The sequence below is a fragment of the Pleurodeles waltl genome, chromosome 1_2, assembly GCF_031143425.1.
Source record: "Pleurodeles waltl isolate 20211129_DDA chromosome 1_2, aPleWal1.hap1.20221129, whole genome shotgun sequence".
Classification (NCBI taxonomy): Eukaryota; Metazoa; Chordata; class Amphibia; order Caudata; family Salamandridae; genus Pleurodeles; species Pleurodeles waltl.
Genome location: NC_090437.1, coordinates 1,288,734,916 through 1,288,761,476, shown reverse-complemented (window position 1 = coordinate 1,288,761,476; position 26,561 = coordinate 1,288,734,916). Strand labels below are relative to the sequence as shown.

Below are 26,561 nucleotides of genomic sequence, written 5' to 3'. Positions count from 1 at the left end.
ACAGTTGCATCTCCTGCCATCAACCAACCAAATACCTCTGCTTAGCAGGACTCCTATTTGCACACATGCCACGCATACACAGAACCAAATCTGGAGGATGGGCATTCTCTTATATCGCTTCTAAAACATGGAATGACCTCCCACTCCACATCAAAGCCTTCTCCTCCTCCAATCAGTAGATCCGGAGATTTGCAATTTTAAAGATTTAGGTGAAAATAGCACCAAAAAGCACAAAGCTCCAACTGTGATTTTCTGGTCACACCAAACCTGAACAAAGTCACAAGTTCAAGCCGATTGCAATGGAGGACTGGTTAGCTACAGGGACCAACTTTGGTCCACTGAACACAATACCCTAATCCTGGTGCCCAGTCTGTGCGGTTTTGCTATGTGATACTTCGTATCGCCCTGCATAAGATCTGATGAAGCTGTGAGGCAAGGCTTTGTGGTGGTCTGTGTTGATTTGTGTCGATTGAGGTGAACTGTGCAGCATAGCTTGATGGGGCTTTACAACACTTTGCGTTGGTTTCCATGAGCTGGTAGCTGTGCGGTGAGGCTTTGTGGGGCTTGTGTTGCTCAGCGTCAGTAACAATTATGCTGGCAGCTGTGCAGTGAGGCTTTGCGGGGCTTCATGTTGCTTTGCTTCGGTTCCAATGGGGTTCTCAGTTGGGTTGGCAGACGCACCTTCAGGCCTGGTTCCAAAGGTCTAGGACTTGAGTGGCACCGTTTGGAAGGGCAGACCTCACAGACAGCAGAGTCCAAGTGCTGGGTTCAAGGTTGTTGGAAGCCTGTAATGTCCATGTGACATCTTATAAGGAGGGCAGCCAACTAGCCCTTGAAGCCACTCTGGAGTCCTGGGTTCAGAGCTGCAGGTTCAGTCGTTCTCACCCAAATATGAGGGCAGAAAGTAGCAGGTCCACTCATCAGGGCAGCAGTCCTTCAGAGTAGCAGTCCTTCAGAACAACAGTCTAGCAGAGTGGCAGTTCTTGTAGAAGGAAAGTTGGTTTCTAAGGTCCAATATTTATACCTGGTGCCCTTCCTCTTGAAGGGGGAGAAGTTTCTGAAATTCCTTTTGAGGTCACCAGGCATCCTGGGTTCCCTGTCCTGGCTCCAGACTGACTACAGGGGGTATGCAGCCCTTTGTGTGGAGGCAGGACACAGCTTATTCAAGTGTAAGTAGGACTCTGCCTCGCTCCACCATTCCATCCTGCCAGTGATGGCCCATCCAGGAACACCTAAGCTCTCTATTGTTTGTGGCTGTCTAGGAGGAATACACAAGAACCAACTATCAGCTATATCTGACAGAGACAGACTACAGGCACTGAATGGCTAAAGCAGGAAAATGACAATTTTCTAAAATGTCATTTTCAAAACTAATTTAAAATCCAACTTCGCCATAAGTTAGAATTTTTCATCACAATTCCAAAGACACCAAACACGAACTGGTTACCTCTTTCTATTTTGAAATGATGGCTTATTAAATGTAATGAGGTAACTCCAGTGTTAGCCTATGGGAGAGGTAGGTCTTGCAGTAGTGAAAGCTGAAAGCAAGAGATTTTCACTACCAGGACATGTAAAACCTAATAGTCCAATTTTTAAAATATACTGCACCCTGCTCTTTGGGCAGTCCACAGACAGAGATGATTCCCCATGACAAGCCAACTATCTAGAGCTCCATAGAGGTCAATATGGTTATTTGAGGGGATCCTCATGCATGATGGGACATGGCTGTTTCCTATTTGGGAAGGACATTCTCAGTTGAAATGAATATTTTGTCCTGGTTGCTTTATTTTTTTCTGGTCCTACCACTGAAGATCACAGAAAACGGTGGCAGAGTTGAAAAGCCTGATGGCTTGAAAATGTTATTTTTTTTAAACTATGGATGCAATGGATGCTACCCAAAGTCTGTAGCTATATCTTGCTTTAAATGTTTAAATAATATAAAGACAGCTCAAGGGGGAACTCAGAAGCCATTCATCCTCTTGTGTTCTTTGAACTCTGCCTATCCCAACTTCAGTTGCCCACGCAGCCAAAAAACCCAACCAGCCAAAAAATATCCAAAGTGGATTTGAAATCACAGGTTTCATCCCACCCCTGTGAAAAACCACCAGATGAGTGACCCACATACTAGCATATAGGATATAGCATTTTTTTACTTGCTTGTGACTCACAGCAGGTTCTCCCAGACTGTCCGAGCAGCCCTTGCCTCACCTCACCTCCCCCCACCAGTACCTGCCAATCAACCAATCAATCATAGGAAGCACATCAATCAAAAACATGCATTGGCAAAGCCGATAGGTCTCGTCTAAGCAAGAGCTATTGGCTTTGCCAATGTGTTTTAGCCATGTTGTACCCCTGCACGGTTGCTGTTTACCATGGCTAAAAGTTGGTGGCATAGAGGAGACTGGCATATTGTGCAGTGGCGTAGAGTGGACTGTGGTAGTGGACTGTCATGGAGTGGAGTGTCACAAAGTAGAGTAGAGTGGAGTGGAGTGAAGTAGAGTAGAGTGGTGTAGAGTGGAGTAGGGTGGAGTGGTATAGAGTGGCATAGCACAGCGCTGTCGATCCTGGGGAGAGGAGATATTCCCTCCAGCTTGGAAACAATGTCCATGCCTCTGTGTTCCTCCCAAGCACATGACAACTTGGATAACACAAAAGGCTCTCCACACGCTCTGACTCCAGAAAGCAGGTCTTCCCTCGCGCTGGACAAATAAATGGCAAAGCGCTCCTATGCGCTGTGAGAAAAAGGGAAAAATGCAGGGGGACAGGGCGGTACGCTACCCAGCCCCTGAAGACAACAAGTGGGGCACAGGGCTGCAGGGCCCAAGCAAGCAGGCCAGCACAAAGGTTTGCAGGCAGTGGCAGTCCCTCTTAGTGACCCAGCAGGTCACCGACCAGCACAACAGCAGCAGTTCAAAGGCTGTTCCTGGCGAGTCCTTCCAGCAGCATCCTGTGTCTAGTTCAGTAGTCTATTGGTGTCTAAAAATGTGGGGGAAGACCCCCTGTACTTATACTCATTTTGCGTAGTCTCCACAAAAGGGGGAGAAGGGGTTCCAAACTGCACTGACCAGTTCCAGGAGTGTCCCCTTTCTCCTCCAGCACAGGCTCCAGACATCAGTGGGGGATAAACGAGCCCTGTGCGTGAGGCCAGGGCACAGCCTTTACAAATGCAGGTGTGCCCCGCCTCTCCCTCAGCCCAGGAAGACCATTCAATATGCAGATGCACTCTTGTCACACCTCCACCCTCACTGTGTACAGGATGTCTGAAAAGTATGCACAAAGCCCAGCTGTCACTCTGCCCCAGATGTGGATTGGAGTCAAGCTGCAACACACCAGTCGTAAGCACAGAGAAATGTCCACTTTCTATAATGGTAATAAAAAATCCACCTACACCAGTAAGCAGCATTTCTCACTACCATTACAACCATACCAAACATGCCTACGCTACCCCTCATAGATTATACAATACTGTTGTGTAGCCATTTTAGTTATAGCTTCAAGCACATTATTTTAACATACCAGGCCTGCAGCTGTGCACCTTAACCTAGTTCGGCTTTGATTTGTTATTGTTACAGTAGCCACTTTTACGGTCTTGTTTTATTTTCTCTGTATCTTACTGTTTTGCCTAGGCCAGCACTCTGTTCTCAAACAAGACATTCTTGCTCACTCTGTGCTTCTTCCAAGGCTGCAGCAACGTGGGAAATAAAATGTAAAGCTGTCCCGGACATGGGCCCCTAAAGTATGCCTCGCCCAGGGGCCCTAAACTCCTTGAGATGACACTGTGTTGACTGATCAGCAGCAGATTCAGAAGCTGCAAGGCAGTCAGAGACATGTTTGATATTACCACAGGCAGGAGTTCAGGGCATCCACACGAGCACCCCAAGACCCACCCAGGTAAGGTAAAAGCGGACGTCATCAGCGAGGCCAAGGAGGCTGGTCAGCCCGCCTATTGGATGCAGCTTGTCAGGTGGAGGGCCAATGGCACCACAGGAAGTGGAACTTCACAAGAAAGAGGAAACTTTGCTGCCAGTATGAAGTGGAATACTACAAGTCAGGAAAAAGTTTGAAGAACTTTCATGGGTGTAACTTATATGGGAGAGGGCAGCCGAAGTCCAAGCCCGTGCAAAGGGACAAAGTGCTCTGGGCATAATCAATATGGAGGGAAGGGGGCTGCTGCCACGAGGGGGGGCGGGTTAGGAAGGATTCAGGTGCCTCTTAGGATAACATCATGCAGGGGAAGGGGAGATGGAAGTGTTCACTGGACCCTGGCGGTGATCCTAAGGCTGGGGGGGCACAGAGGAGCTTCTAAAGGGATGGTTCTAATATGCCAATGTCTATGGCAAATCAGACCGAGGGGCAGAAGCCAGGAGGGGAGAGGTGCTGGCGAGAGCACCGAGGCAATATCTGGGGGTGGTGCCACAGGGGCCAGGGGTACGCCTGCCTCATGGGTGGAGTGATGCTTTCACCGAGTGGCAGCTCAGACACGTGTTCCAGGGGTGCCCGGTGCAGCGTGGCTTCCGATGAGATCACGGCGACCACCCGTTCAGAACCGATGCGGCATCCGGGGCGAGAGCGGGTGGTTGAGCCCCGGAAACCTCTAACCACGTGGGGGGTTGGCAGCCCCGGTGTATCACGTGCTGCGTGGACCTCTTGACAGAAGGTGGCTGGCGCAGAGAAGGGAGGTCCAGATGTTTATTGTGAAATGACAGGTAAGAGGAAGGGAGGAGACTGAGATGTGACCTGATGGCAAGCGACTGACGTCACCTGAGCGACCGGGATTGAGTCCCGGCGTCGGCTCAGCAGCCTGTGATCCTGGGCAGATCACATAATCTCCTCGTGCCTGGAAAATGAATCTGAGCTCAAGTAATGTAATCAGGTGCCGATATAGAGTACTTCGATACATCCAGGGCGAGCAAAAAAAAGTTACCACAAGAAAATCTGTCCACTTCTGTTTCAGTGAGTGTACTATGGAGCTCAATGGGCTGTGTTCGTTGCCATTACGGAGAGGTGTAAATTGGGGCAGAGTGGACCCCGCTTGTTGCCATCACGAGGCCTTACCTGCCATTTTCACCCACCGTCTTTTTTGGGCGGGTGGATGTTCGTCCTGGCAGGATCTCTCTTGGTGCATTCAGAGCGGGGGTTCATAGCTGAGTGGTGGCCAGTGGCAACAAAAGGATACCAAACGAAACCGTTTTTTCCCAAGACACTGATAAGAATCGAGGATTTTGGCCAGCTGCAGAAGAAGAAAGAGACGCCTTCGAGGGATGTGTCTCAGAGCCCTGCAGCCCCCCTATTCAGGGGACCCACTTTGAGAAGCAAAATGGTGCACGTGTGTAGGTGCTCTGAAGTATGACCAGGGCCACTGGAATTATGCGGCAGTGGGAGGTCAAATTATGCGGCAGCGTTCGGGAAATTATGCGGCAGAAAAAGGCAAATTTTGAGGCATAATGAACACATTTTGTGATACTATTGCTTCATTATCTATACACTTGTTAACAGTGTCTGACATTGATTGCACCTCATTAGTGACAGTTTAACACTGAAATCTAGCAATAAGCGACAGAAAAGTGATCAGTTAACCTTTGCAAAGGGACTTGAGGTGCACAGAAACCATGTGTCACTTTGTTTTTAGTAACTTTTGAAACATTTGAGCTAGAAAAAAACTTTTTTGTTAAAATCTGTAGATTATGCGGTAGATGATGGATTTTGGGATTATGGGGCAAATGTGGCAAATCCATAATTATGCGGAAACCGTTGCATATTTTCAATGGCCATGCATTTGATCAGATGTTGCTGGGTAAGTTCCTCGGCGCCTTATGGCTGCTCAGCTGTGGAATGGGGCAGAGTGGAGAGTCGTAGATTGGAGTGTTGTAGGGAGGCATAGATTGGAGTGTGGTAGACTGGAGTAGACTGGCATAGAGTGGAGTAGAGTGTCAGAGTGGAGTAGAGTGGAGTGGCATAAAGTGCAGTATACATGTTGTGGTAGCGCACTGCCTTTACAGAAAACTATTTTTAGTTGAAAAGACCATTACATTTGCACAGACAGTTTTACTGATCAAACTATATAGCACATAAACAGTGTGTGGAAATAGCATCACAGAGTATTGGTTTGCTTTGGTTGTATTAAAATATTTGTTTCCATCACACTGCGGGATTTTTAAAAAATGCTTCATGTGTGCTTTCCTAATTGTGATATATTTTGAAACATTTGCACAGTTCAGTTACAGACATTTAAATGTTCTTGTTCGCTAGAAAATGTCTTTCCTTTCCCATCCCCTGCATTCAGCAAGACTGTCACATAAACGCCAATCTCCATCAGAAGACAGAGCCTAACATTTGACCTCTGTGTTTGAATACACAGCAAATGTGAAAAGATAGGAACACAATCTAAAGGCTTGTTTGCAGAAAGTGAGAACATGTGGAAGAATACAAGGAGAGAGGAGAGAGGTGGCAAACAGGCTATGCTCCATGTGAGAGACAAAGATATGATGAACAGCCTAAAACAAATAAAGCCAGCCAATAGAAAGCCAGCAAGTGTGAGTTATAAATCATAAAACCAATGCATTCCCAGTGAAGCTTTGGGGTTGAGAAGTCTTTTCACAACCAGTTTTGCCTTCTACTAGGCTTTGACATAAAAACGTATCAGGCCAACCTTGTGGCTGACACCAGGTGGGTGTCAGGTGCAGTCGGGTGTGCTGCACTCAGGGGTTTTCCTTGTTGTGACAACTTGCAAATATTCAATAGGATGACGTTGATTTATATCAGAACAAGGATTGCTGCGTCTGTGTCGCCTTAGCCCAGTTATTTCATGGCTACAAGTTTTTGTGAGTGTGCGTGAAGTATGATAATAACTACATTATGTTTACAGCAGCATGAAAATGCTGGGCTCAGGCAGCTGACTGCCTCCCTACCAGAATAATAGACTTGGCATAATGGAGGTGCAGAAAAGCAAGGAATTAAAGCAGGAGACCAGAGAAGTGGGGGGAGCAGTGCATGTGGACTTCTGCAGTGGATCTTTCCCAGTAGTGGATATGCGTCAACCCTAAAGGCCAGCCAATCATTGAAAGGCATGCAGTCGACACCCCTGGTGTAAGACCTACTGACACCTTTGAATATTTTTGGCGGGTGAGGGGTGCTGAGCATAGGTTAATGTACCTCTGTCAGGATTCTATGCTGAGCAATGCATGCTGGTTAATATTGTGAGGAAGTTCACAACTGTGGGTGTGAGTGTAACACAGTGCAACTGCATGCAAAAGGTCTTAAATGTGCAGTTGTCAACTCAGGGTGCTGTGTCACTTTATGGTGCGGTGTAGGTGAGGCAGAAACCAAGACATCCTTACCTGGCCTCTAAATAAGGTATTATGTGGACATCTAGTATCAATCAGGAACCAATCAATCAATCGGGAATTTGTAGAGTGCATTACTCACCCGTGAGGGTCTCAAGGCGCTGAGGTGGGGGGAGGTGCTGCTACTGCTCGAACAGCCAGGTCTTGGGAAGTTTCTGAAGGTAAGGAGATCTTTGGTCTGGCGCAGAGTGGTTGTAGTTCTGCAGACGCGTGGGACGGTTGCGAGGTCGGCAGAGCGGAGATGCCGGGTCGGGGTGTAGAAGGAGAGCCGTCTGTTGCGGTATTCTGGTCCGGTGTTGTGCAGTATCTATAAGATGATGGCATTGCAAGCACTAGTGCGGGACACTGGGGCAGCAGGGGGCTGCTCTCGCATAGATGTCCTTTAAGGGTCGCCGGAGGTCACACCTAGGACTTCTGACTTATGCCATGCTATCCCAAGGTTTGCCTTTGCCACCCCTGGCATCAATGGTGGCACCATTAGTGCCAAAACACATGGACAGCTCAGGGCACCATCATTCTTGTTTTCTGACTCTTTTTTTTAATGTATTTTACTACCAGTGGATAATAGTCCATTATTCCGTATTAGTATAATAAAAATATGGAGCACCGGGAGCTGGAATGGGACCTTTGCTGGCAGCTGAAGTAAGTAAAAATGCTTTTAAATGCATGTTGTGTGAGTATGGATGAGAGCACGTGTTGGTGTGAGTGTGCATGTAAATGAAAGTGTCTGAGTGTCAGTGGCAGGCAGGGGTGTAGCTTCAGGGGGGTATTTGTGGTGTTACACCCCACAATAAATGAATTTTCTGAAAAATAGATGGGCGCAGGTGCTTTCAGTCGGGCTGGTGAGATGTCTGGTGGATTTGCCCAGGAATTTGTACCTACACATGGACAAAAATGTGCGCAATCTTGCCTTCTCTTTTTTGAAAGACGTCAAAAACATTTGGTTACTTTACTAAATATTGTGTTTTCTCTCCAAGTACACCTGTATGAGTGAGAATGAATGTTAGTGATGAGTATGAACAAATTAGAGCGAGTGAGAATAAATAAGAACGGAAGATTTAGAATGTGAGGACAGTGAGTGAGAATGTGTGAATGAGTGAGAGTAAGAGTTAAAATGAGTGAGAGTGAACCAATGAATAAGAATTAGAGAGTTATAGTGAATGAGATTACGTGAATGAGATTAAGGGAGTGAGAGTACGAGAAGTTGCTAGTGGATGTGACTGAGAAAGTATGAGTAATTCAAAGTACAAATGCGTGAGAGTGAGCGTTAATGAGTGACCATACGTCAGAGTAAACATGAGTGCAAGGGAGTGAGAATGAATGAGTGAGTGCAAGGGAGTGAGAAAGAATGAGTGAGTGCAAGGGAGTGAAAATGATTGAACAAGTTAATGGAAGTGAGTGTGAGTGAGAATATAGTGTTATGCCCGCACATCTGCCTTTGGTCCTGGCATACTGAAGGCAAAATCTGGCTTACAGAGGCCCCTATGAAAATACTGGCGCTGGCATTCTGGGGCAACTCTTGACATCATAGGTACCTGTAGCAACAATACTTGCACTGACACACTACAGGTTCTACTCAGCATATGGGACATCCATTGCAAATGGCTAGTGCTGGCTTACTGGAGGTAATTCTTGCAATAGGGTACTCATGGAAAAATGCTGGTACTTACACACTAGTAATTCTTGGCATCGGGGTACCTGTGGGAAAATGCTGGCATACTCAAAGAAATTCTTGGCAACTGTGGACTGTAAGGGGGGCAACAATGACAACATGCTGGACCTAAAGTAGAGGTAAATTTTGATTTGCGGGACACCAATGGTACATGGATGGCATAAATGACACATTTCTGGAACTGGCATATTGTATGCAATTTTTGCGTAGGCGGACAAATTTAAAAAAAATTGGATCAAGTCCAGAGAGAAGCATCAGGCTTCCTTGTCTTGGCGCCCCATAAAAAGACTTGACTATTCAAAGAGTGCCTATTGTAAGCTCATGGATGTTTAGAACAATTATGTGAAAATCATGATTTAGAAATGTGCTATTTGACCTCATATTTTTCTAATATTTCTCAAGGGAGTACCCTTCCTCACCCCTAACACCCTTAGAGGAGGTCTGGCTCACACATTTCACTCGCTACAATTTAGGGCAGGTATTGAATTATGCCCGACCACTTTCAAAGCTCATTTCTGCACACTAATGTAGTTTGTATGTAAAATAGACAGTTGTTGAGTTGTAATCATGCCGTTATTATGGTACTTCTGCAGTTTTAAGTATTGTGATGTCTTCAGGGTTGAGGTCATGTGATATCACTTCCTGTGAGGATTCAGGCTGAAAGGTAATACCGTGTCACTTCCTGTGATGTCATTAAGGTCAGAGGATGTGTGATGTCACTTCTGCTGCCTCTGGTATATTTGTGATTCGACATATATGGCTGTCTGTCTCGTGACAACTCTGGTATTGTACTGGTGATGCATTAATGGTTGTCGGTGTGGACTTAACAAGATTGCTCCATACCTTGCTTCAGATACACCCTCATTAGCATAAGGGCTGTGACAGAACTGGTAATGCTTCGGTTGCTAAGAGGTGATCACATGCAGTGTCCCTCCTCGTCTTGCTTCCCTTGCATGTGTATGCAGGGGTGCAGCTTGGTCACTAAGATTGGGGGGCAGGGAGGGGGAATGCGAGCTTTGGATTTCCCAACCATCACTCTTGGATACCTTGTTAACACACATTACAGACAAGAAGGGCGCATGAGAGGGGCTTTAGGGGCAGTGAAATGGAAGAACAATACCGACCGGTGGGGGTACTAAGTGAGAGAAAATACAATATTTGGTAAAATAACTATCATTTTTGAAGACTTTCAAAACAGAGAGAGGGAGTGAGTGTGTGTGTTTGTGTATGTGTGCATGGAAAAAATGCCTTGTGAAATCCGACGGACACCTCACCTTACCAGACTGAGAGCAGCTGTACCTGACTATTGAACACAAAATGCATTTATTAGGGGGGTGCAACACCCCATACCCTCCCCCCGAAGGTACGCCCATGCGTGTATCATTGACATGGGTATTACAAACAGGAGGGGAGGAGGAGACATGCTCCAGAGGGGAGGAGCCATGTGGTGGTGGGGGGTGGTAAAAAAACTTTTTTTAAAGTGGGTACCACAGGCTGCCTCCGTTTAAGGTGGTACCCACCCTCATTAACATAAGGACAGTAACAAGGAAGAGTAGAGCTCGGGTAACGGGGTTACTGGTAAGTAACGGCTGTAGGTCCTCTGTGCCTGTGACCCTTGGTCAGTGAATCACAAGGAATAAAATACACCTTTGGCAGCTGGGGCTGAGGTTTGTGTGAGTCCACAGTGCCAAGTATTCACACCAACCGTTGCCCAGCGAGAGCCACGTAAAGAGTCAGTATTACTGCCACCCTTAGTAACACCTTATATAACCATTTATAGTGAATATTTACCTATACCCTACAACAGAGCTGGAAGTTCGATGAGCAGAGGTGTAAAAAAATACTACGGTTACTATTTCTATTATTAGTAGTGTCATTGTTTTTATTATTAATTGGTACTGTTAGTAGTAATAAAAACAAAAATAATGCGATTAATGTATTATTATAATTTATAATTATTAGTATTGCTGTTATTATTATTGCGGCTGTTATTATTATTACTGTCATTTTTATTATTTTTATTATTACTAGTTTTATTATGTTATTATTATAAGTGCTATTATGAATGTTATTCTTATTATTACTGAGTGTTATTTTGTTGTTGCAGTTATTATTATTATGTTTTATTATTATTAATATTGTTATTATTTTTGTTATTATCTCCCTTTCCTTACACTTCCAAAATGCGACCCCACCCCCAAGCGCACAGATGCCCTGTCACAACAGGGGGTGCTGCATCCCCGGTGGTCCGCTGGATGCCTTAAAGGGGCACCACGCAGCGCGCGCGGCACCACAAAGAGACCCCCCCAGCCCGGCCGGCTGCGGCCCCGGCCTCTTTAAGGGGCTGCAGCGCCCCCTCTCCCGGCGGCGGCCGGCGGTACTGCACCCGGGCTCACGCACTCCCCCGGCCAGACCCAGACAGAGCAGCCGGTGCTGCGGAGAGAAGGACGGTCCGGAGCCCAGGGGTCCCCCCACAATCCCACTCCGCACCCCGGCATCAGCGGCGGCTCAGCCCGCAGCGCGCGCAGGAAGACCCCGACCCCAGGGACCCGCAAGACATGACTTACGGGGAGGCTCTGGATTTAAACTCCCACCCACCCCCCAGGGCGGGATAGGGGCTCCCCCTCTCCACCACCTGCCTCCGCCCCCCAAGTCTGGAGTAAAGTTTGTGCAAGGAGTCTCGGGGGCGCGCGAGACCCCCAGTCTGCCTGCACCTGGGTCGGGATGCTGAAGGGATGCTGAGCGTGAGGACCAGGGGTGCTTAACGCAACATCCCAAGAGGTGCGCTGACCACCGGCACCGGTGCCCACTCACTGCACACCCGCGGAAACCAGCGTTGTACCCATGGGCGCCATGCGAGAGCTGGCATACTTTCTGCTTTTATTCCTCCTGGGTAAGTCTGCCTTTGATGAACATGTTATTGGTCGTGTTGTGAAACGAACTGGAAAAGTTCATGTTCGTCCTCTCTTACTGGGACACAATCAATAGTTGTGCAAGTGAACTGAGATGTGATTGTGCGAGCTCTGGTGTCCCCCCCGGCTGTTTATGTGTGCACTGAGTGACTGTCCGACTGACGACCGAGGCACTGATCTCACTCAGCCGGGCATCCCTTCCCAGCGCAGCGCGCTGTCCTGCTGTGTGATCTTACTCCGTTCCTGCCACCTGCTGATCTTTGATGATCTGCGCTGCGCCCCCTCACCCCAGAATATACCCCATTAAGCTTGTACGCGCGCACTTTTATCTGGGTATGCGCTGTATCGCACCGATGCGTGTGTCTAGGCACTATATCAACGCGCTTTTCTTGAAAATCGTTCTTTTGCACGCGTACTGTCTAGTGTCGTTAGACATCTGTTGAGGTGCAGGTCGCGATTTCAGAGACAGATGAGAGACAGTTCTGCTTCAGATGAAAAGTAGTCGACCCCGGTGCAAGACGTCATTGGTTCAGATCCTAATTCGCCCACTTGAGCAAACCGTGTGATCCTGTGCAGATTTCTACCGCTTTATACTTGGCCTAACATGATTTGGAAAGCTTAATGACTGCGGGTGTTTACCTTGATTAATTAACTCGGCTTTGTCAAGTTGCGTAAAGCGCTGCGAAGTAAACGCGGTGGGTTGGCACATTATGAAAGGTGCACATCCTCAGATGTAGGACGGTGTGTTAGATGGTGGGTGGGCTGTGGGGGGGTGTGAGTGTCCAAACTTGCCTCTCAGCACATATTTATAAATCACGATTTTGTTGGTTTAAAAACCAAGCTGGTGTCTTATTTCGACTGTAAGGAGACCAGAGGAAGGTTTTCGTTGCGTTGAACGCTGATGGCACCAGTCCTGGCCAATTGCTCGTGCCAGTAAGGAACATTACCATTTTGCAGCCAGAAATCCATCTATTCACGAACCACTCAGCGGTGAAAGGCTGCGCAAGCACTTAGAAGCTATGACAGGTAAAGTGCACACAAAACTCAGCAGCAGGTGCGTTAGCCCGCTGAGCTCTCGGCTCTGCGGATCAAAGCGCGGCTGGTTCTTGTGGCACTTTCACGCACAATGCCCGCGGACAATGCAAGGGGATGTTTGTTTACAGCGGAGAATGCCTTCCATGGCACCCTGCCCTGGGCACGGTAAACACAGGGGAGCCGTGTTACAAGCCACAAAAGGTGCCAACGCCTCTTTGAAAGGAGAACCTCTTTAATACCGATTATATAAACGTAGCTAAAGGGAGCTTCCTGTGCTGAAAGTTTCACGAATAGGTCAGATTTCGGTTCTCACGACTGCAACAAAAGTTGGGCATGATTTTTTTTTATCCCGTGGGCGCTACTAGTGCCAGGGCAGACATTGTAAGGACCCGCTCTTTAATTTCATTGATAATAACCCTGTATAGCGCTTGTACTAACTAGACTGCTTCTAAGTCCTCGCAGGGAAAATGCATCTTAAAAATGTGAGCTGTCTTGCTCGGGGATGTTCTTTTTTCGCCGATCTCAGTGTGATGAACAGCTGAGTTGCACCTACACATTCACACACCTCAGGAGACAGAGCGCACAACCCGCTGACCTTTCTTGTGTCACTCAAACGGAGAGCAGGAAAGTGGAACGGGGTCTGCTCCACCCAGAGGCGCAGCTACCATTGGTGCAGCAGGTGCAGGGGCACCGGGGCACGGAGCCCTGAGGGCCCATTTAACCCTGATAATTGCTGTATTTTGCTGCCCCCAGTAGCAATGTGCGGTGCCATTTTCCTCGCACCATCCTGGACCCATGACATCTGTGCCACGCTACTGGCTCCACAACCCCACCCCCCCCCCAGCTTCCATCTCTGCGGTGGTCCGCGCTGTCTAGCGCCTGCTCCTCGACTTTCCATTTCTAGCTGACAGCCCTGCAGGGGGCAGAGAACGAGGCGCTGCTGCCAGCCAAGTGTGGCATTTAAAAAGGCTCGCGGCGGAGGGTCTTCATAAATGTCCCCTCCCCCACCTCGTTCGCCTGGCGATGACGGGGACTGAGGGGTCACCGCATTACTTGCATGTATAGAATCTGTTTTACATCACTAAGCGCCCTGGACCTCCCGTGCGCCGGGTCACTTTAAATCCCTCAGTTCACAACTTGTATGCAGGGAACAAGAACAGCGCAACTTGAACCCTACACGCAGCCCAGCTGAGAAAAATCCCATGTTAATGGTACGCCCGTTTTCGAGTCTTTCTGAGGAATGTTTAGCTAACAATGGGCACTGATTGCTCGTTGCGTCCGCTTTTCCTTTGGAAACTACCGAAGAATCTGAGGGCGAGGGTGATGCCGGCCGGAGTATTGTGAGGTTATCTTTATTTAAAGCCATTGAGAGGCTACGAGACATGGCCCAGAGGTATTGAAATCTGTGCAGCACTGCGCCGAAACCTCTAGCGCTGCCCTGGCGCGAACTGCGCGACTGTGTAGCTCTTAATTTACCACGTGTTGCTTGCTGATGACGTCACTGGTCATGGTTACAGTACACCCCCCGCCCCAAGAGTAGCTCAGCAACATGTGTCACTTTCGAGAAGTTTCACAGAACTGGGGTCCGATTTACCCTAGGTTCATTGTTTCCGCCGGTTTTCACTTGGCGCTGGGATTTCACGCAAAGGCACAGGATGCGCAACTTTACGTTCCTCAGTGGGCTGCGCTTTGTGTGGACTCCTGGTGCTGTTTGCGCGGTTCCGTGTCCACTCTGCCCACTTTGGATAGATTAGCAGGGGTTTCACACCACAGGGTGCAATGCTTTCAGGCCAGCGCTGTGCTCATGTCAACGTTTGGCAGAAAAATCCTTTTGCGTGCAAATGGTTGAAACTGTCATACACCTTAAATATTGTGGGGCCCTGGGCCAAACGTATTTTGGGGGCCCCTTTTGGGAATAGGTTTGAGTTTATGATGCAGTTTCAGCCCTTTCGTGCCTTCTTTGGTCAGGTCACTGACAGTGCACTAGCATGCTTGCCCAAATTCTAAATGTGTTTCCATCTAATACTCAGGGACAGTGACGTGTCTTCAGTATTGTCACACAGCAGGAGCTCACTAATATTACTTCAAATAATCCCCTTTCTTATATGTGAGGTGATGTTTTGATCTAAAATAAACGTTTTTATGGATGTTCGTGAAACAGAACATTTATCTACAAAATGTCTGTAATATACTCTCACACACCACCACAAAATAAATTAAAGGTTAAAGGTATTTATAACAATCCAAGAAGTATTTAAGGTCATCAGGACAGGTCTCTCTGCAGAACAGAGCTGGCTCTGTCAGAGTCTCCCCTAAAAAGCTGGGGCCTTGGGCCAGAGCCCACTTTGCCCGCGCCTTAGAACGTCTCCTGTTACATTCACCATTTATATTGTGTAGCACACCTATGCATTACACAAGTATTCACACTGAAGTTTAGCGAATCAACTATCTATTGAAGAGGAAAGTGGCCTGACCTAGGCCAGCAATTGGATGAAATGCATAAGTCATGGATCTTGAATCCTTTCCACACATTATGGACCCCATTTTGCAGGTACATTCTTACCTCCATAAAAGCTGGTTTTGAATCAACATCTTTTTATATATGTTATGGTTACAATTCAAAACTTAAAAACCACTGACCTTCCCACTGCAAAATTCACGATTTAACACAACATCATGGATGACATCACAAAATATATCAGCATCGCCAATGACATCACAAAATATATTGTCAATATAACTGGTGACCTCAGATACCACAACAAGCACAGTCAGCAACTAATTATGCTACCAGAGAGAGAAACTGGCTAAAATTTCACTTCACGAGTAACCTATGCTCACAAACATTAAGTTGAGTCGTAAGGCTGATGCGCTGTTAGTAACTTGACGTGCTCACACAGAATAAGCAGAGGAGAAAGACTTCTATAGTTCAACTCAGTGCTAACTGATGTCATTTCCGTCATGAAATTCAAGCGCTAGACTGCAATTCTACTGTCTGCAGCTAGATGGCCTTTGAAATAATGAAAATAGAAGACGGACTGCTGCAGGCCCACTCACAAGTAAAGTATATAGTTTGAGATTAAATGCAGTACCATTGACAACATGTAGGTATTCCCGCAGACATTTTGATGATGAAAAAGGCTGCTTCACTTATGCTCACAAACAGTCGATGCCTTTAAACACATTTAATCATCCATTCGTAAACCAGTATCCAGGTTTATTACAGAAATGATGTTGATACAATGTATGTTGCTTCCTTTTCTAAGTGGACAACCGCGCCATTAGTTTATACACACATTTTTAGTGGTATTTTTGGGTTATTTGATGAGATACTGAAAAAAATGCCTTATATGTGCCAGCACACCTGCCCGCCATGCACGTTGGCTCTGCCACCCCAGTGGGTGCCAGAACCAGGTTTTAGAGTTCACCGGGAGGCTCTGGAGACAGGTGAGGAACTTTGGCTTTGCCCTGAGCCTACCACCTTGGCCCAGTGCTCACTGCCCTTCCATTCCTACCTCTGCCCATTATCATTGTCCGAAATACCCACAGGACGTGGCATGCTACCAATGCCCCTATATCTCGCTGGTGCCATGTCATGTAACCAGTTCTCCTGTACCAAAAGCCTTCGTGGCATGGCATATGCAGTGTCCAACAATCTCGTCACAGAACACTGCAGTGGGCTACCAATTGCACACAGTCAGGCCCAGTGGGTAGGTATGGTCATGCCTTTGATAATACCCTGCAGCCAGTCCCTCTGTGCTTATATATTTTTTAGGTTAAGCGTGCAAGCGCTTTTCGACCTCTTGTAAGTATTCTGTTTGCTTTTAACCACACCCATCACTTTAACTCATTTGTGGGCTTGCCTTTCAAAAATCCCTTGATGTCATTGGTAAATGCTTTATATTTGTCCCACCTACCGCCTTGCAGACTGACCCTGTTACATGGATTATTGCATGATTGCCGTTATACTTCAGCGTGGGCAAACTCTTTTTTTATTTTGTCTCTCTCTCTCATGCTCCATAGCGGCCATGGAGCTCAGCACATAACAGTGTGAACTCCATCAGCAGTATTGAAGCGCTGGTCACATTGTTCACACTGTTACCTTATGAGAGTCATTTCTTTTGGCTCTCCCTTTCACGCTCCATAGCTTTCCCAAAAACACTTGTAATTGATGAATGGTTTATGTAAAAAACACAGAAATCTTCAAAGCGGCTCTCCCGACACAGCGGGAAAGCCAATACTACAATATTCACTGCACTTGGGAAACTCACCCCATAATGCTTTGCAGGTCATTACTTTTAGAAAACAGTTTTGCTCATAACTCAGCCTGTGATGGTCCTAGGTCAATGGGGCCACCAACAAAATGTTCACCACAACATGCTCTTTCTGGCTATATCATCTCTGGGTCCCCGCACTAGGTTAGTGGGGAACCTAAAATAATAACCCCTCCCACCATTCACTGTTGCTTTAAGCTCTTTCATGAGTGGAACTTTTGTTATACAGTGGGGAGTAGTTTGTGTTTTAAGTGCCTTGTTTGTAATATCATTGTAGTAGACTTGTTAGCTCACAAAATGTACAAAGCACTGTTTTTTCTAGGTGGCTAAACATATGGTTACATTGCATTACTTTCTGCCACTTTCTTTGTGTGGTTGTTTCTTACAAATCCTATGTTCATTGTGGTGTTCTCTAGGGGCTGTTCTAAGCAGTACAGTCATATCAACATTTGTGGAACAGAAACTTACCCCATAATGCTTTGCAGGGCATTACTTTAACAAAACATTTTTGCTCATAACTTAGCCTGTGGTGGTCCTAGGACAATGGGACCACCTTCAAAATGCTCTTTCTGTCTACCCCATCTCTGGGTCCCCACACTAGATTAGTGGGGACCACAAAATAATAACCCTTCCCACCATTCAGTGTCTTTTAAGCTTTCTCATGGCTAGAACATTTGTTTTATAGCTGGGAGGGGTTTTGTTTTAAAGTCCTTGTTTGTAATATCATTACAGTAGACTTGCTCCTCCTAAAAATGTCCTCTAGGGGTTAAGTATATGGTTACACTGCATTACTTTCTCCTGTTTTTTTCACAGAGTTATGCCCTTTAAGGGCTAACAATATGGTTACATGACCTGATATTTTTGTTATGGTGCCCTCTAGGGGCTGTTTTGAGCATTACCGTCTAATGGCAAAAGTTTATTTCTGATAAAGGTTTGTATGATAATTGTATATGTTTTAATAGGATCTCCTTTTTACAGTTATGACCATGATTCAGGCCAACTTAACATCCTTATTACACTATGACTGTTTGAACACTCTTGATATGTTCGGGCGACACTTCTAATTTATTTTTCCTCTGTGGATGTCTTGTGTCTTTTTTTGGGAATTGTGTTAGCCAGCCAGCAACTGGGTGGTGGGGTGCTGAAAGTTGTACTCTATTGGAATCAGCGTGGCAGATTTACATTTTTGATGCTAAATGGCAACATTTTCATTTTTTGCTGCAGCTAGAGGAAGAATATAAATGGAAGTGCTTTAGTTATATGCAGGGCCACTGGAATTATATGGTAGGAAAAGACAAAAGTATGAGGCAGGGTTGACCAATGTATGTGGCAAGAACAGTCCAGTTATGAATTTACAATGCCAATAGCTCTAACTCAAGCAAATGTGAGACCTATTGCATTGCAAATGCTTGTTTTATTTTATTTTAGACATACCCATCTCAAAAGGTATCTTTTTCTTCATTTGTACGTCTCAGCGTTCACTTAACATACATTGATTTTGGGCAAATTTACAATGTTTATGGCCCATTCACTGTCAAGCACAGAATAAGATCTTTTCACAGAAAAGAGCCACCCACATTGTGACAAAATTTAACAATGCTTGGTTTTCACTTTGATGTGTAAATCGTATGCATTGTTTGTGACATCTGTGGCAACTCATTTTGGAGAGTTGGAAAAGTACAAAGGCCCTTTTTATGAAAGCTTTTGTGTTTGTTTACCTTAAAAAAATGATGTATTCTGTCTGCAACTTTCTTTTGTATTTTTCGGAACATATTCATTACTGGATATAAATATTTTCCACATGCTACCTTGCAGGTACTAGGGCCATGATTTGGATGGTGCAGCAGGTGTAGGAGCACAGGGGCCAAAGGCTCTAGAAAAATGACTGAACACTGATTATGCTACATGTTACCACTAGGCAAGTGGTCACAAGCGCAGTTACCTTGCAGGCACTAGGGCCATAATTTGAATGGTGCAGCAGGTGTAGTGGCACAGAGGCCAAAAGCTCCAGGAAACCCACTGAGGACCGATTATTGATATATGTTACCATTTAACAAGCGGTCCCAAGCGCAGTTACCTTGCAGGCACTAGAGGTCATGATTTGGATGGTGTAGCAGGCACAGTGGCACAGGGGCCCAAAGCTCTAGGAAACCCACTGAGCACCGATTATTGTTATATGTCACCACTGAACAAGCAGTCCCAAGCACTGTTATGTTGCAGGCACTAGGGGCCACGATTTGTATGGTGCAGCAGGTGCAGTGGCACAGGGTCCAACAGCTCTAGGAAAATCCACTGAGCAACAATTATTGCTAAATGTTACCAGTGAATAAGGCGTCAGAAGTGCAGTTACCTTGCAGGCACTAGGGGCCACAATTTGGAATGTGCAGCAGGTGCAGTGGCACAGGAGCCAAAAGCTCTAGGAAACCCACGGAGCACCGATTATTGCTATATGTTATCATTAAACAAGCAGTCACAAGCGCAATTACCTTGCAGGCACTAGGGCCCATGATTTGGATGGTGCAATAGGTGCAGTGGCACAGGGGCCAAAAGCTCGTGGAAACTCACTGAGCACCGATTATTGCTATATTTTACTACTAGGCGAGCGGTCACAAGCGCAGTTACCTTGCAGGTGCTAGGGCCATGATTTGGATGGGGCAACAGGTGCAGTGGCATAGGGGCTAAATGCTCTAGGAAAACCACAATCACTAATTATTGCTATATGTAACCATTGAACAAGTGGTCACAAGCACAGTTACCTTGTATGCAGTAGGGCCCACAATTTGGATGGTGCAGCAGGTGCAGTGGCACAGGGAAAAAAGCTGTAGGAAACCCACCGTGCACCGATTATTGACGTATGTTGTCACTAAGCAAGCAGTCATAAGAACTGATACCTTGCAGGCACTAGGACCACAATTTGGCTGGTGCAGCAGGTGCAGTGACACAGGGGCCAAAAGCTCTAGAAAACCCACAAAACACTGATTATTGGTATATGTTACCACTAGGCCAGCGGTCTCAAGCACGCTTATCTTGCTGGTGCTAGGGCCATGATTTGGATGGGGCAGCAGGTGCAGCGGCACAGGAACCAAAAGCTCTAGGAAACCCATTGAACACTAATTATTGCTGTATGTTGCCACTGAACAAGCAGTCACAAGCGCAGTTAACTTGCAGGCACTAGGAGGCCATGATTTGAATGGTGCAGCAGGTACAGTGGCACAGGGTCCAAAAGTTCTAAGAAACGCATCGAGCACCGAATATTGGTATATGTTACCAGTGAACAAGCGTTCACAAGTGCAGTTAACTTCCAGGCTCTAGGGCCTACGATATGAATGGCGCAGTAGGTGCAGTGGCACATAGGCTAAAACCTCTAGGAAACCCACGGAGCACCGAATATTGATAGATGTTGCCACTGAACAAGCAATCACAAGCGCAGTTACCTTGCAGGCACTAGGGCCACAATTTACATAGTGCAGCAGGTGCAGTGGCGAAAAGCACTAGTAAACCCACCGAGCACCGATTATTGCTATATGTTACTACTGAACAAGCAGTCACAAACACAGTTTCCAAAATATTGGCGCTACTCCTGCAGAGTACATAGGGGCCCATTCTAAAGAATGGAAGCCCCCTTTTAACACCTGCTCTTGAGCAGGCGTTAAACGTGCCGTAAAAAATGGCGCAAGGAAATCTCATAGATTTCCTTACACCATTTGTCTGGCTCCCCTAACGGGGGAACGCCCCCTTTGCATACAATAGGCCTGGCGCAGGCATAATGTATCGCAAAGGGTTACAGAGTGGCGCAATGCAAATACAGCGCAGGGAGTTTGACCTCGTTGGGCCACATTAACGTCAAAATAAATGACGTTAATGTGGCTCAAGGTGGCACTAGGTGCCTATAAATATGCCCCTAGGTCCACAATTTGGATGGTGCAGTAGGTGCAGTGACATGGATGCCAAAATCTCTATGAAACCCTCAGAGCACCGACTATTCATATATGTTACGACTAGGACAGCGTCACAAGAGCATTTACGTTGCAGGCACTAGGGGCCATGATTTGAATGGTGCAGCAGGTGCAGTGGCACAGGGGCCGAAACCTCTTGAAAACTCACTTGGAACTGATTGTTGCTGTATCTTACTATTGAACAAACAGTCACAAGCGCAGTTACCTTGCAGGCAGTAGGGGCCACGATTTGAATGATACAGCAGGTGCAGTGGTACTGGGGGGGGGCAAAAGCTCTAGGAAACACACTGAGCAAAGATTATTGCTATATGTTGCCACTGAACAATCAGCCACAAGCACAGTTACCTTGTAGGCACTAGGGCCCACAATTTGGATGGTGCAGCAGGTGCAGTGGCACAGGGGACAAAAGCTGTAGGAAACCCACTGTGCACCGATTATTGCCGTATGTTGTCACTGAGCAAGCAGTCATAAGCACAGTTACCTTGCAGGCACTAGGACCACAATTTGGCTGGTGCAGCAGGTGGAATGACACAGGGGCCAAAAGCTCTAGGAAACCTACCAAGCAATGATTATTGGGATATGCTACCACTAGACCAGCGGTCTCAAGCATACTTATCTTGCAGGTGCTAGGGCCATGATTTGGATGGGGCAGCGGGTGCAGTGACACAGGGGCCTAAACATCTAGAAAACCCATTGAACACCGATTATTGCTATATGTTACTATTGAACAGGCAGTCACAAGTGCAGTTACCTTGCAGGCAGTAGGAGCCACAAATTGAATAGTACAGCAGGTGCAGTGGCACAGGAGCCAAAGGCTCTTGGGACCCCAATGAGCACTGATTATTGCTGTATTTTATTAATGAACAAACAGTCACAAGCAAAGTTACCTTGCAGGCACTAGGGCCCACGATATGAATGATACAGCAGGTGCAGTGGCACAGGGACCAAAAGCTCAAGAAAACCCACTGAGCAAAGTTTATTGCTAGATGTTGCCTCTAAACAATCAGCCACAAGTGCAGTTAACTTGTAGGCACTAAGGCCAAGATGTGGATGGTGCAGCAGATGCAGTGGCACAGGGGCCAAAAGCTCTAGGAAACCCATCGAGCACCGTTTTTTGCTATATGTGGCATCTGAACAAGCAGTCACAAGCGCAGTTACCTTGCAAGCACTAGGGCCACGATTTACATGGTGCGATACGTGCAGTGGCACAGGGGCCAAAAACTCTAGGAAACCCACTGAGCACCGATTATTGCTATATGTTGCCACTGAACAAGCAATCACAAATGCAGATTCCTTGCATGCTCTAGGGCCACAATTTGGATGATGCAGCAGGTGTAGTGAAACAGGGGCCAAACACTCTAGGTAATCCACCAAGCAGTGGTTATTGCTACATGATAACACTGAATAAGCGGTCGCAAATGCAGTTACCTTGCAGGCACTAGGGCCCACGATTTAGATGGTGAAACACATGCAGTGGCACAAGGGCCAAAAGTTCTAGGAAAACCCATTGAGCAAAGATTATTGTTATATATTACCACTGAACAAGAAGTCACAAGCGCAGTTTCCTTGCAGGCACTAGGGCTCATGATATGGATGGTGCAGCAGGTGCAGCGGCACAGGGTCCAAAAGTTCTACGAAACCCACTGAGCACCAATTATTGCTATATGTTGCCAGTGAACAAGCAGTCATAAGCACTGTTACCTTGCAGGCACTAGGGCCACGTTTTACATGGTGCAGCAGGTGCAGTGGGTCAGGGTCCAAGAGCTCTAGGAACCCACTGAACACAAATTATTGCTGTATGTTGCAACTGAACAAGCAGTCACAAGTGCAGTTTCCTTGCAGGCACTAGGGCCCACGATTTACATGGTGCAGCAGGTACAGTGGCACAGGGGCCAAAAGCTCTGGGAAACCCACCGAGCACCGATTATTGCTATATGTTACCACTGAACAAGCAGTCACAAACGCAGATTCCTTGTAGGCTCAAGGGCCACAATTCAGATGGTGCAGCAGGTGTAGTGAAACAGGGGCAAACGCTTTAGGAAACCCGCCGAACACCGGTGGTTGGTATATGCTACCACTAGGCAAGTGGTCACAAGCGAAGTTTTCTTGCAGGCACTAGGGCCAAGACTTGGATGGGCCAGCAGGTCCTGTGGCACAGGGGTCAAAAGCTCTAGGAAACCCACTGAGCACCAATTATTGCTATATGTTACTACTAAACATGCAGTCACAAGTACAGTTTCCTTGCAGGCACTAGGGCCTCCATTTGGAGTGTGCAGCAGGTGCAGTGGAACAGGGGTTAAAAGCTCTAGGAAACCCACCAAGCAGTGACATATTTCTATATGTTACCACAGAATAAGCAGTCACAAGTGCAGTTACCTTACAGGCTCTAAGGCCCACGATTTAAATGGTGCAGCAGGTGCAGTGGCACAACAGCCAAAAGCTCTAGGAAACCCACCAAGCACCGATTATTGCTATATGTTACCACCGAACAGGCAGTCACAAGCGCAGTTACCTTGCAGGCACTAGAGCCACAATTTGGATGGTGCAGCAGGTGCAGTGGCACAGGGTCCAAGAGCTCTAGGAAACACACGGAACACAAATTATTGCTGTATGTTGCCACTGAACAAGCAGTCACAAGCGCAGTTCATAGCAGGCACTAGGGGCCATGATTTGAATGATACAGCAGGTGCAGTGGCACAGGGGGCAAAAGCTCTAGGAAACCCACCGTGCACCGATTATTGACGTATGTTGTCACTAAGCAAGCAGTCATAAGCACTGATACCTTGCAGGCACTAGGACCACAATTTGGCTGGTGCAGCAGGTGCAGTGACACAGGGGGCAAAAGCTCTAGAAAACCCACAGAGCACGGATTATTGGTGTATGTTACCACTAGGCCAGCGGTCTCAAGCACGCTTATCTTGCTGGTGCTAGGGCCATGATTTAGATGGGGCAGCAAGTGCAGCGGCACAGGAACCAAAAGCTCTAGGAAACCCATTGAACACTAATTATTGCTGTATGTTGCCACTGAACAAGCAGTCACAAGCGCAGTTAACTTGCAGGCACTGGGGGGCCATGATTTGAATGGTGCAGCAGGTACGGTGGCACAGGGTCCAAAAGTTCTAAGAAACGCATCGAGCACTGAATATTGTTATATGTTACCAGTGAACAAGCAGTCATAAGTGCAGTTAACTTCCAGGCTCTAGGGCCTAAAATATGAATGGTGCAGTAGGTGCAGTGGCACAGAGGCTAAAACCTCTCGGAAACCCACGGAGCACCGAATATTGATAGGTGTTGCCACTGAACAAGCAATCACAAGCCCAGTTACCTTGCAGGCACTAGGGCCACAATTTACATAGTGCAGCAGGTGCAGTGGCCAAAAGCACTAGTAAACCCACCGAGCACCGATTATTGCTATATGTTACTACTGAACAAGCAGTCACAAACACAGTTTCCAAAATATTGGCGCTACTCCTGCAGAGTACATAGGGGCCCATTCTAAAGAATGGAAGCCCCCTTTTAACACCTGCTCTTGAGCAGGCGTTAAACGTGCCGTAAAAAATGGCGCAAGGAAATCTCATAGATTTCCTTACGCCATTTGTCTGGCTCCCCTAACGGGGGAACGCCCCCTTTGCATACATTAGGCCTGGCGCAGGCATAATGTAACGCAAAGGGTTACAGAGTGACGCAACGCAAATACAGCGCAGGGAGTTTGGCCTCGTTGGGCCACATTAACGTCATAATAAATGACGTTAATGTGGCACAAGGTGGCACTAGGTGCCTATAAATATGCCCTTAGGTCCACAATTTGGATGGTGCAGTAGGTGCAGTGACATGGATGCCAAAATCTCTATGAAACCCTCAGAGCACCGACTATTCATATATGTTACGACTAGGACAGCGTCACAAGAGCATTTACGTTGCAGGCACTAGAGGCCATGATTTGAATGGTGCAGCAGGTGCAGTGGCACAGGGGCTGAAAGCTCTTGAAAACTCACTTGGAACTGATTGTTGCTGTATTTTACTATAGAACAAACAGTCACAAGCGCAGTTACCTTGCAGGCACTACGGCCCACGATTTAGATGGTGAAACACATGCAGTGGCACAAGGGCCAACAGTTCTAGGAAAACCCATTGAGCAAAGATTATTGTTATATATTACCACTGAACAAGAAGTCACAAGTGCAGTTTCCTTGCAGGCACTAGGGCTCATGATTTGGATGGTGCAGCAGGTGCAGTGGCACAGGGGCCAAAAGCTCTATGAAATCCACAGAGCAACGATTATTGGTATATGTCACCACTAGGCCAGCGGTCACAAGCGCACTTACCTTGCAGGTGCTAGGGCCATGATTTGGATGGTGCAGCAGGTGCAGTGACACAGGGGCCAAAAACTGTAGGAAACCCACAAAACACAAATTATTGGTATACGTCACCACTGAACAAGCAGAAGCTCAGCTACGTTTTAGGCACTAGGGGCCACGATGTGAATGATACAGCAGGTGCAGTGGCACAGGGGCCAAAAGCTTTCGGTTATTACTGTGTTTTACTACTGAACAAGAAGTCACAAGCGCAGTGACCTTGCAGGCATTAAGCGGCCACTGTTTGAACGGTGTAGCCGGTGCAGTGGTACAGGGCCCAAAAGCTCTTGGAAACCCACTGAACACTGTTTATCGCTATCTTTTACTGCTAAACAAGCAATCAGGAGTACTTTTTTTTATTTTGTAACCATTACACCCAAAGTAACACATAGTCTAAGGCATCACTGTAATAAAAGCTGTAACCGATCGGACTTTTCTGTCTATCTACAACTTATGTGACATTCAGCGCATTTGTTTGGCACAATTTGACAGTTTGGTATGGTGCTAAAATGCATCTGAATTTGGACACAGTAACACCTTGGCAAGGGCATTCTCCATTCTATATCATTAGCACTTCAGCCTTGTAAACACTATATAAATACTTAGAACTTACCATATGGCATTCCATACCAACCAATGCAAAGCCAATAGGTCTTGCCTGTGCTAGATCTATTGGCTTTGTCAATGTTTTTTTAGCCATATTATACAGCAGCGTTAATCGCAGTGAAGCATAACCAAAAATAAAAAAGTGCTATAACGCGGACAACGCTGGCTGATGTCTTACAGTTTTTTAACATTACTATCAGCCAATTGCAACATAGCTATAAAACATTAGCAAACCAATAAATCTCACATAAGCAAGACCTGTTGGCTTTGCCATTGCTTGTCTTTCGGCTTACATTCTCGCTCTCTCTCTTATCCTTCCATTCCACAATCTTCAAACCAAATGTACTGTGAAAAAAACACTGCACTATTCTGCTGGCAGATGAGGTTCAATTGGTTTCAGCCCGAACT

The 26,561-nt window shown here is 46.7% G+C and overlaps 1 protein-coding gene across 1 annotated transcript in view; it reads left to right on the top strand.

Moving 5' to 3' along the window:
* Positions 1-11,435: 11,435 nt before the first annotated feature.
* GFRA4 (GDNF family receptor alpha 4) overlaps positions 11,436-26,561 on the top strand; it is a 532,351-nt gene continuing 517,225 nt past the window's right edge. Inside the window, exon 1 of the mRNA XM_069205076.1 lies at positions 11,436-11,908. Within this exon, the coding sequence (XP_069061177.1) occupies positions 11,860-11,908 (49 nt within the window). The 5' untranslated portion in view covers positions 11,436-11,859. The remainder of the gene's footprint in view (positions 11,909-26,561) is intronic.